The sequence below is a fragment of the Alosa sapidissima genome, chromosome 20 (assembly GCF_018492685.1).
Source record: "Alosa sapidissima isolate fAloSap1 chromosome 20, fAloSap1.pri, whole genome shotgun sequence".
NCBI classification, from domain to species: Eukaryota; Metazoa; Chordata; class Actinopteri; order Clupeiformes; family Clupeidae; genus Alosa; species Alosa sapidissima.
The window spans coordinates 7,189,944-7,201,520 of record NC_055976.1 but is presented as its reverse complement, the minus strand read 5'-3'; the positions used below and the strand labels follow the sequence as shown (position 1 = coordinate 7,201,520).

Sequence of the window (11,577 nt, the reverse complement as noted above, 5' to 3'; positions counted from 1 at the left end):
AAAGACGTGTATTTAGTTGTTCAAATGCATATTTAGTTTTCATTTATTTACTTTTTTGTCCGTTCCCTCAGGGCAACATTATGCAGTTAAACCACTTTTGCTAAGGCATTATTCAAAAGCGTAGTTCTCCTGGACCCCCTATCCTGTATGTTCCAGATTCCCCCCTGCGCCAACACACCTGATACAAATAATCAGCTTATTATCAAGCAGCTGCAGCATTTGATAACCAGTTGTCACGTCATGAAATGTTTCATGAAAAGTTTCAGCAGTCACAAATTTCATCCGATTTTCACGGAACTTGGCAGAGATGATCTTCTGCCCGAGCTGCACAAAAGATACTGGTCACATTTTTCAATTTAATTTTTGTTTGCCCGTGACAGCCAATCAAATATGGCGATTAAGCCGCCAAACAGGAAGTGGACTAACATATCCGTGACGCTTTGAGTTAACATAACAAAACTCGATACCATTAGTCAGGACACTGTCTCAATCACTCACAGCAATTTTTATGCATATACATTGAACACTCTAGCACCACCACCAGTTCAACGCTAGACATGCGTTCATGCGCGTGATCCTTGACTCTTTTGTCTGATTTTCACAATTGAGGTAGCGTCTGAATCCTTGGACCATCCCGAGTTCATCGACCCCTATTCCGTCACTTTCCACCATATTGGACCTCCGCCATATTGGATTTAGTCCAAACTCTACAAAAAGTTTCAGCGGTTACAAATTTCATCCGATTCTCACGGAACTTGGCGGAGATGATCTTCAGATCAAGCCGCACATACGATTCTTGTCAGATTTTTTAATTTCAAGTTTATTTGCCCGTGACAGCGAATCAAATATGGCGATGAAGCCGCCAAACAGGAAGTGAGCTCTTATCTCAGCACGGCTTTGATATATGAAGTCCAAACTTGGCAAGGGGACTTGTTAACTGATTGTGATGACACACTAGGAAATTGGCATCATTTGGCCTCTATAGGGGGCACTGCAATACAGGAAGTGAGCTTGTATCTCAGCAGCGCTTTGATGTATGAAGTCCAAACTTGGGACAGGGACAAAGTAGCTGATTGTGAGGACATGCAAGGAAAGTGGTCTCATTTGGCCTCTAGGGGTGCTGTAATAAAGAAAGTGAGCTCCCATCTTAGCAACTCGTTGGATTATGAAGTCCAGGGACATGGTAGCTGATTGTGAGGACGCACAAGGACATTGTAATTTTGCCTCTAGGGGCAGTGTAACAAAGTAAATGAGCTTATTTCTCAGCCATTCTTTATCTAATTGCAATCAAACTTGCTGTAAGTGCTTGCTCATGCCATGGGCTGCCATAGCCGTTCCTGCTATAGCGCACTGCTAAGCCCCTGCATTGCTGCTTGCAGCTATATTTAAATATTTTATTGTCATTTAAAGGATTGCCCTGACACTGAGCTTGTGTCTGTGGTTATGAAGAGGCTGATAACATAGATGAGGAGGATGTTCCACACTTGCCCTGTTGTTTGGTCAAATATACATAAGAGATGTTAAATTCAAACAAATTAACCTTGTGGGCAAAAAACATAAAAACATCACCAACAGCCTTCAAGAACATTTCAGTGGGGTTATCAAGCAGGCACTTTCCTTTATGGGTGTTTCATTGAATTACTGTAGGCCCACAACACCTCAAGAAAAGGTTCAACAGTGATACCTGGCATCTCAGACCCAGCCCCCTCCACACTCATGATGTGTTCTCTACCAACAAATATCGACAAATTCATTGATTACTCCTCTTCATTGCTGTGGCCGTACGTATGTCAATATTGACCCCCAAGCTCTCTAAATGTCGGGCAAAATATTTTTTCTGCAAAAAAATAAAAATCATTCCATAGAGGGATAAACATTTTAAATTATAGTTTTCTATGTAAACTGTTGTATAGCTGATGATTTCTAAAAGGATTCTGATAAGATACTGGGAATAATTATGGAAATAGAATTGTTGTGTGTTTGTTTTATGTTATGTTATGTTATGTTATGTTATGTTATGTTATAGATAATATAATTGTATGGTGCATGAAAGTAGCAGAACAAAAGCAGAGTTTTTCCTGTTATTTTACTAATTGAATATTAATATGAGAGGAATAATACCAACAAAACATATCCGTCATCATCTAACAATATATGTTTTGTGATTAAAACTTTTTTTGTGATTGTGATGCTAAACTTCAGTTCTTTTGCCATGATACAAGAAAGCAGCAGGACAACAGCAGAATGAGTTCTTTTAAGTTCTTTTCAGTCATTTTATTTTCCAGTGATATCAACATGAGAGGAATAATGTTCACAATTAACAACCATCATGTAAGAACTTGTGCTCTCCAATCTCAGCTGTTACATCATGTGGTGGTTCCAGACTGGGACAGCATCAGTTTGAGCTTTTTCTGTTAGAAAGAAGAAGGAATGGTCAGAATTGAATTCTACTGCAGCAAGCAACCCATCATTTCAGCAATCCCAAAGTTACTAACACTCCATATTATACAGGAGGTCATACTCACAGCATCCATACAGTTTATTGATCCTCAGGATGTCAGTGGTGGACATTCCCTGTCTCTGTCCAATTTGCACATTTGGGTTTGGAATTGGTGTGATTGTCGCCCTTCCATTGGTTGAGAAAGCAGTGCTATAAAAGAACATGACGGTCAGTGATTTTAAACATTTGAGGAGCAATATTTTTCAATTTTTCTTTAAATTTAGTAACACATAAGATAACACAGCTCTTGACAAATAATTCTTTTTAACTGGGTGCCATTTTCTTACCTCCCATAATGCATCACAGAAGAGTAGTCATATGGAGTGTTCAGGTTGTTGGTGGATTGTTTCTGAAAGTTGTAAACCATTTCTGCCAAAATATCGTGCTGGTTTTTAAAGCTATTCATCATTTTTCAATCAGTTTTGTCAACATGTTCTTGTCAACATGTCCAAACATAAAATGAACTCAAGACTGCAGTACATTCATGTGAAGAAGGAAATGCAGCTTACGTGAGTCGATATTTTCCCAGTTGATTATCACATACTGGTCTCTGTCACTCCTGTTCTGCTCATGTTGGAAGCCCAGAGCGTGAAGAAATTCATGCTGAATGATGCCGCTGTAAACACAACCGGACCTGTAGAGAGAGACCACCTGTTTGCCTCCTGTCCTGCCAAGGTCAGAGAAGCACCTGAGAAAGATGGGAGGAAGAATGATAGAAACATTTACAATATGGCTCCATTCATTATTATTATATGAATTAATTATGATAAAAAAGACCATGGTCCTCATCACATCACAATTGATTGCATAAGCTAAGTTTGATTTTGTTTGTGTACAAAAAAATATTCTTTGCAATCAGAATGTTTTAGCTAACATTATGTACATGTATTTTAGATGACTTTTCACACAATAATCAGCATTTCTTGTCTTTGTTGATATTGTTTAACAACAAAAAGGTGATAAAAGTTAAAAAGTGATACCAGTGTGATAGTATGGGGTTGTAGTATAAAAGACCAAAGGACCTTTTCCAGGCAGGTAGGTGTGACCATAGAATCGACCATAGAAGGAAAAGCATTTTCAGCACAGTGCTAAATGAACTCACCCATCCCTATTCTCAATGCTGAGGTAGTCACCCTGGGTTGAGCGAGGAACAAACTGCACACAGGTTTTACTGCTGAAGGTAGCCAAGGCATTTTGAATTGTCATCACATCATAGGAAGCTGAAAACACAAATAATGGTTATAAATGCATAATGGATGTGCTTTAAAATATATGTACAGCATATTACAGAATACTACAAATAAGTTCACTTACTGAAATCAGGGCTCACTATGTAAGGCACCTCAACTTTTCCATTAGCAGACTTCTTCCATAGGCAGTTATTGTTCCAGCAAGTCATAGCATTTCTGGTTTTTGGCACCACAAGATCTCCCTCAATTAGAAATTCACTGGAAGCTGAAAGATTAAATATCATTTGAAAGTTATTCATAGAGACTCTGTGAGTTTGTGCATACCCTCAACTTAACTGTCCATTTGTTTAAACAATGAGAAACAAACCATTGTTGGTAGCTAAAATCTGTGTGGTCAAATCCACACTGTCACGCTCCTCTAGGAAAATGTGATTCTCATCACCATCAGCCTACAGACAAAAAATGGTTTAAATGAAACAGGAGAATCCCACAGATAGCCTTTAGAAGTGGAGTTTTGAATATCACAGGTATTCTTACCATGAGAGGCAGAGCCTTGGACAGGCCAAGCAGCAGCACCAGAAGGGAGATGGAGGCTCTGAGGTCCATGTTGCTTCAGTGTGTGGAGATGCTGTGTACGGCTACTTCACTGGAGCTCAGTGTTTGAGACCCATCTCACCTGAGCTTTTATACAGCCCTCCACAGGTGTGTCTGCAGGGGGATTTAAGCCTGCTGTCAGGGTCAGGTGTCTAATGGAAGCTCTTATGGGAGGACACCACCACTGCTCCCACAAATTCAACAACTGGACTAAGACAACATGTTATGCAGAGTGCTTAAGGATGTTTGGCTTGGTAGCTGGCATGTGGTCCTGGCATGGCTATTGACAAAACTGGGCAAGTGTTTGGAACTACCTCTACCAGCCTTATCATCTGTCGGGGCAATATTTTGTATAGTCAGAGAATACTGGTGAAACCCATGATGGGGTGACACAAACATGCATCTCTCCCTTGAGGGGCACTGGCCCCTCATTGAAAAGAATAAAAGCCTGGATCCTGATATTCCATCGTCCTGACGGAGTCTTAAGAGAAATATGGTAGTAAAAATATGCTATCAGTTGTAAGATATACCCCACAGTAATCATAGTAAAAAAACAATTAAAAATAAGAACAATTATACAAACACCAATAAATAATACAGCATATCCTTTAAGAATCTTTTTAGAAATCATCAGTTTCTTTATGGAACTAAGGGAACAAGTGTACTTGAGTGGGCCAACACGGTTATCTCATACAGATACCATATTGGCCCGCGAAAAACAACCCTGAATATAAGACGACCACCCTTTTCAGGACTAATTTTGTAAATAACAAAAAAATAGAAGAAAATTACTTTTTAAATGCTAGTAATAACACATTGGATGAATTTATTAGGCTGTTGTTTTTAACATGAAAGTTGTTGTCAGTGTTTACAGCGATGTGTTTGACATGTTTAGATAAAGTTTCCACAGTAACTCTGTCCTGTTGAGCTCCTTGGCCCCCTCATTGCTGCTTGCAGTTATGTTTACATTTGTCTTTATAGTTATCGTTGGTACTGTGGATAGGCCTGAAACACTGACAAATGTACCAGACGGCCCATCATGTTCTACCCCACAGTGGGCCTGTGTGGGATTCGCAAGGGTAAGACCTTATGGGTCTACAGAGAAAACCCAAAATGGCTACAGTTTGAATTTGTATTACCCCGCTGAAAAACAGCACTGGGCCTGAGTGTAGCTGGAAAAGTTAGGTGATGACGCTACAAAAGCATGCTTGGTCTCACACTGTAGATCCTTAACCCTCATCATGTATGTGTTTAAACTGAAATAAATGTATAAACAAAAATAGTATGTGCATTAATATATGTAAAGACGTGTATTTAGTTGTTCAAATGCATATTTAGTTTTCATTTATTTACTTTTTTGTCCGTTCCCTCAGGGCAACATTATTCAGTTAAACCACTTTTGCTAAGGCATTATTCAAAAGCGTAGTTCTCCTGGACCCCCTATCCTGTAAGTTCCAGATTCCCCCCTGCGCCGACACACCTGATACAAATAATCAGCTTATTATCAAGCAGCTGCAGCATTTGATAACCAGTTGTCACGTCATGAAAAGTTTCATGAAAAGTTTCAGCGGTCACAAATTTCATCCGATTTTCACGGAACTTGGCAGAGATGATCTTCTGCGCGAGCCGCACAAAAGATACTGGTCACATTTTTCAATTTCATTTTTGTTTGCCCTTGACAGCCAATCAAATGTGGCGATTAAGCCGCCAAACAGGAAGTGGACTAACATCTCCGTGACGCTTTGAGTTAACATAACAAAACTTGATACCATTAGTCAGGACACTGTCCCAATCACTCACAGCAATTTTTATGCATATACATTGAACACTCTAGCACCACCACCAGTTCAACGCTAGACATGCGTTCATGCGCATGATCCTTGACTCTTTTGTCTGATTTTCACAATTGAGGTAGCGTCTGAATCCTTGGACCATCCCGAGTTCATCGACCCCTATTCTGTCACTTTCCACCATATTGGACCTCCGCCATATTGGATTTAGTCCAAACTCTACAAAAGCGGTTACAAATTTCATCTGATTTTCACGGAACTTGGCGGAGATGATCTTCAGATCAAGCCGCACATACGATTCTTGTCAGATTTTTAAATTTCAAGTTTATTTGCCCGTGACAGCGAATCAAATACGGCGATGAAGCCGCCAAACAGGAAGTGAGCTCTTATCTCAGCACGGCTTTGATATATGAAGTCCAAACTTGGCAAGGGGACTTGTTAACTGATTGTGATGACACACTAGGAAATTGGCATCATTTGGCCTCTATAGGGGGCACTGCAATACAGGAAGTGAGCTTGTATCTCAGCAGCGCTTTGATGTATGAAGTCCAAACTTGGGACAGGGACAAAGTAGCTGATTGTGAGGACATGCAAGGAAAGTGGTCTCATTTGGCCTCTAGGGGTGCTGTAATAAAGAAAGTGAGCTCCCGTCTTAGCAACTCGTTGGTTTATGAAGTCCAGGGACATGGTAGCTGATTGTGAGGACGCACAAGGACATTGGTGTAATTTGGCCTCTAGGGGCAGTGTAACAAAGTAAATGAGCTTATTTCTCAGCCATTCTTTATCTAATTGCAATCAAACTTGCTGTGAGTGCTTGCTGCTAAGCCCCTGCATTGCTGCTTGCAGCTATATTTAAATATTTTATTGTCATTTATAGGATTGCCCTGACACTGAGCTTGTGTCTGTGGTTATGAAGAGGCTGATAACATAGATGAGGAGGATGTTCCACACTGTTGTTTGGTCAAATATACATAAGAGATGTTAAATTCAAACAAATTAACCTTGTGGGCAAAAAACATAAAAACATCACCAACAGCCTTCAAGAACATTTCAGTGGGGTTATCAAGCAGGCACTTTCCTTTATGGGTGTTTCATTGAATTACTGTAGGCCCACAACACCTCAAGAAAAGGTTCAACAGTGATACCTGGCATCTCAGACCCAGCCCCCTCCACACTCATGATGTGTTCTCTACCAACAAATATCGACAAATTCATTGATTACTCCTCTTCATTGCTGTGGCCGTACGTATGTCAATATTGACCCCCAAGCTCTCTAAATGTCGGGCAAAATATTTTTTCTGCAAAAAAATAAAAATCATTCCATAGAGGGATAAGCATTTTAAATTATAGTTTTCTATGTAAACTGTTGTATAGCTGATGATTTCTAAAAGGATTCTGATAAGATACTGGGAATAATTATGGAAATAGAATTGTTGTGTGTTTGTTTTATGTTATGTTATGTTATGTTATGTTATGTTATGTTATAGATAATATAATTGTATGGTGCATGAAAGTAGCAGAACAAAAGCAGAGTTTTTCCTGTTATTTTACTAATTGAATATTAATATGAGAGGAATAATACCAACAAAACATATCCGTCATCATCTAACAATATATGTTTTGTGATTAAAACTTTTTTTGTGATTGTGATGCTAAACTTCAGTTCTTTTGCCATGATACAAGAAAGCAGCAGGACAACAGCAGAATGAGTTCTTTTAAGTTCTTTTCAGTCATTTTATTTTCCAGTGATATCAACATGAGAGGAATAATGTTCACAATTAACAACCATCATGTAAGAACTTGTGCTCTCCAATCTCAGCTGTTACATCATGTGGTGGTTCCAGACTGGGACAGCATCAGTTTGAGCTTTTTCTGTTAGAAAGAAGAAGGAATGGTCAGAATTGAATTCTATTGCAGCAAGCAACCCATCATTTTAGCAATCCCAAAGTTACTAACACTCCATATTATACAGGAGGTCATACTCACAGCATCCATACAGTTTCTTGATCCTCAGGATGTCAGTGGTGGACATTCCCTGTCTCTGTCCAATTTGCACATTTGGGTTTGGAATTGGTGTGATTGTCTCCCTTCCATTGGTTGAGAAAGCAGTGCTATAGAAGAACATGACGGTCAGTGATTTTAAACATTTGAGGAGCAATATTTTTCAATATTTTTTTTTATTTAGTAACACATAAGATAACACAGCTCTTGACAAATAATTCTTTTTAACTGGGTGCCATTTTCTTACCTCCCATAATGCATCACAGAAGAGTAGTCATATGGAGTGTTCAGGTTGTTGGTGGATTGTTTCTGAAAGTTGTAAACCATTTCTGCCAAGATATCGTGCTGGTTTTTAAAGCTATTCATCATTTTTCAATCAGTTTTGTCAACATGTTCTTGTCAACATGTCCAAACATAAAATGAATTCAAGACTGCAGTACATTCATATGAAGAAGGAAATGCAGCTTACGTGAGTCGATATTTTCCCAGTTGATTATCACATACTGGTCTCTGTCACTCCTGTTCTGCTCATGTTGGAAGCCCAGAGCGTGAAGAAATTCATGCTGAATGATGCCGCTGTAAACACAACCGGACCTGTAGAGAGAGACCACCTGTTTGCCTCCTGTCTTGCCAAGGTCAGAGTAGCACCTGAGAAAGATGGGAGGAAGAATGATAGAAACATTTACAATATGGCTCCATTCATTATTATTATATGAATTAATTATGATAAAAAAAAGACCATGGTCCTCATCACATCACAATTGATTGCATAAGCTAAGTTTGATTTTGTTTGTGTACACAAAACTATTCTTTGCAATCAGAATGTTTTAGCTAACATTATGTACATGTATTTTAGATGACTTTTCACACAATAATCAGCATTTCTTGTCTTTGTTGATATTGTTTAACAACAAAAAGGTGATAAAAGTTAAAAAGTGATACCAGTGTGATAGTATGGGGTTGTAGTATAAAAGACAAAGGGACCTTTTCCAGGCAGGTAGGTGTGGCCATAGAATCGACCATAGAAGGAAAAGCATTTTCAGCACAGTGCTAAATGAACTCACCCATCCCTATTCTCAATGCTGAGGTAGTCACCCTGGGTTGAGCGAGGAACAAACTGCACACAGGTTTTACTGCTGAAGGTAGCCAAGGCATTTTGAATTGTCATCACATCATAGGAAGCTGAAAACACAAATAATGGTTATAAATGCATAATGGATGTGCTTTAAAATATATGTACAGCATATTACAGAATACTACAAATAAGTTCACTTACTGAAATCAGGGCTCACTATGTAAGGCACCTCAACTTTTCCATTAGCAGACTTCTTCCATAGGCAGTTATTGTTCCAGCAAGTCATAGCATTTCTGGTTTTTGGCACCACAAGATCTCCCTCAATTAGAAATTCACTGGAAGCTGAAAGATTAAATATCATTTGAAAGTTATTCATAGAGACTCTGTGAGTTTGTGCATACCCTCAACTTAACTGTCCATTTGTTTAAACAATGAGAAACAAACCATTGTTGGTAGCTAAAATCTGTGTGGTCAAATCCACACTGTCACGCTCCTCTAGGAAAATGTGATTCTCATCACCATCAGCCTACAGACAAAAAATGGTTTAAATGAAACAGGAGAATCCCACAGATAGCCTTTAGAAGTGGAGTTTTGAATATCACAGGTATTCTTACCATAAGAGGCAGAGCCTTGGACAGGCCAAGCAGCAGCACCAGAAGGGAGATGGAGGCTCTGAGGTCCATGTTGCTTCAGTGTGTGGAGATGCTGTGGACGGCTACTTCACTGGAGCTCAGTGTTTGAGACCCATCTCACCTGAGCTTTTATACAGCCCTCCACAGGTGTGTCTGCAGGGGGATTTAAGCCTGCTGTCAGGGTCAGGTGTCTAATGGAAGCTCTTATGGGAGGACACCACCACTGCTCCCACAAATTCAACAACTGGACTAAGACAACATGTTATGCAGAGTGCTTAAGGATGTTTGGCTTGGTAGCTGGCATGTGGTCCTGGCATGGCTATTGACAAAACTGGGCAAGTGTTTGGAACTACCTCTACCAGCCTCATCATCTGTCGGGGCAATATTTTGTATAGTCAGAGAATACTGGTGAAACCCATGATGGGGTGACACAAACATGCATCTCTCCCTTGAGGGGCACTGGCCCCTCATTGAAAAGAATAAAAGCCTGGATCCTGATATTCCATCGTCCTGACTGAGTCTTAAGAGAAATATGGTAGTAAAAATATGCTATCAGTTGTAAGATATACCCCACAGTAATCATAGTAAAAAAACAATTAAAAATAAGAACAATTATACAAACACCAATAAATAATACAGCATATCCTTTAAGAATCTTTTTAGAAATCATCAGTTTCTTTATGGAACTAAGAGAACAAGTGTACTTGAGTGGGCCAACACGGTTATCTCATACAGATACCATATTGGCCCGCGAAAAACAACCCTGAATATAAGACGACCACCCTTTTCAGGACTAATTTTGTAAATAACAAAAAAATAGAAGAAAATTACTTTTTAAATGCTAGTAATAACACATTGGATGAATTTATTAGGCTGTTGTTTTTAACATGAAAGTTGCTGTCAGTGTTTACAGCGATGTGTTTGACATGTTTAGATAAAGTTTCCACAGTAACTCTGTCCTGTTGAGCTCCTTGGTCCCCTCATTGCTGCTTGCAGTTATGTTTACATTTGTCTTTATAGTTATCGTTGGTACTGTGGATAGGCCTGAAACACTGACAAATGTACCAGACGGCCCATCAAGTTCTACCCCACAGTGGGCCTGTGTGGGATTCGCATGGGTAAGACCATATGGGTCTACAGAGAAAACCCAAAATGGCAACAGTTTGAATTTGTATTACCCCGCTGAAAAACAGCACTGGGCCTGAGTGTAGCTGGAAAAGTTAGGTGATGAGGCTAAAAAAGCATGCTTGGTCTCACACTGTAGATCCTTAACCCTCATCATGTATGTGTTTAAACTGAAATAAATGTATAAACAAAAATAGTATGTGCATTAATATATGTAAAGACGTGTATTTAGTTGTTCAAATGCATATTTAATTTTCATTTATTTACTTTTTTGTCCATTCCCTCAGGGCAACATTATGCAGTTAAACCACTTTTGCTAAGGCATTATTCAAAAGCGTAGTTCTCCTGGACCCCCTATCCTGTATGTTCCAGATTCCCCCCTGCGCCAACACACCTGATACAAATAATCAGCTTATTATCAAGCAGCTGCAGCATTTGATAACCAGTTGTCACGTCATGAAAAGTTTCATGAAAAGTTTCAGCGGTCACAAATTTCATCCGATTTTCACGGAACTTGGCAGAGATGATCTTCTGCCCGAGCCGCACAAAAGATACTGGTCAAATTTTTCAATTTAATTTTTGTTTTCCTGTGACAGCCAATCAAATGTGGCGATTAAGCCGCCAAACAGGAAGCGGACTAACATCTCCGTGACGCTTTGAGTTAACATAA

The 11,577-nt window shown here is 39.3% G+C and overlaps 2 protein-coding genes across 2 annotated transcripts; both read right to left on the bottom strand.

Moving 5' to 3' along the window:
- Positions 1-2,245: 2,245 nt before the first annotated feature.
- LOC121694784 (hatching enzyme 1.2-like) lies at positions 2,246-4,356 on the bottom strand. Its single transcript, XM_042075121.1, has 8 exons — positions 4,228-4,356; positions 4,058-4,139; positions 3,815-3,955; positions 3,603-3,720; positions 3,010-3,188; positions 2,788-2,869; positions 2,526-2,650; positions 2,246-2,411 (listed from the first exon to the last, which is right to left on the bottom strand). Coding segments are annotated over exons 1-8 (798 nt in total). The 5' UTR covers positions 4,297-4,356; the 3' UTR covers positions 2,246-2,409.
- Positions 4,357-7,780: 3,424 nt separating this feature from the next.
- On the bottom strand, positions 7,781-9,922 carry LOC121694781 (hatching enzyme 1.2-like). Its single transcript, XM_042075118.1, has 8 exons — positions 9,765-9,922; positions 9,595-9,676; positions 9,352-9,492; positions 9,140-9,257; positions 8,545-8,723; positions 8,323-8,404; positions 8,061-8,185; positions 7,781-7,946 (listed from the first exon to the last, which is right to left on the bottom strand). Coding segments are annotated over exons 1-8 (798 nt in total). The 5' UTR covers positions 9,834-9,922; the 3' UTR covers positions 7,781-7,944.
- Positions 9,923-11,577: the final 1,655 nt, after the last annotated feature.

Excerpts from the sequence above, each read along its gene's own strand:
- LOC121694781 (XM_042075118.1), bottom strand. The coding sequence starts at position 9,833 with ATGGACCTCAGAGCCTCCATCTCCCTTCTGGTGCTGCTGCTTGGCCTG. Across the intron at positions 9,677-9,764 it reads CCAAGGCTCTGCCTCTTATG|GCTGATGGTGATGAGAATCA; the intron begins GTAAGAATACCT and ends TTTTGTCTGTAG. Across the intron at positions 9,493-9,594 it reads GATTTTAGCTACCAACAATG|CTTCCAGTGAATTTCTAATT; the intron begins GTTTGTTTCTCA and ends TTAATCTTTCAG.
- LOC121694784 (XM_042075121.1), bottom strand. The coding sequence starts at position 4,296 with ATGGACCTCAGAGCCTCCATCTCCCTTCTGGTGCTGCTGCTTGGCCTG. Across the intron at positions 3,721-3,814 it reads CATAGTGAGCCCTGATTTCA|CTTCCTATGATGTGATGACA; the intron begins GTAAGTGAACTT and ends TTGTGTTTTCAG. Across the intron at positions 2,870-3,009 it reads CTGGGAAAATATCGACTCAC|AAATGGTTTACAACTTTCAG; the intron begins GTAAGCTGCATT and ends ATATTTTGGCAG.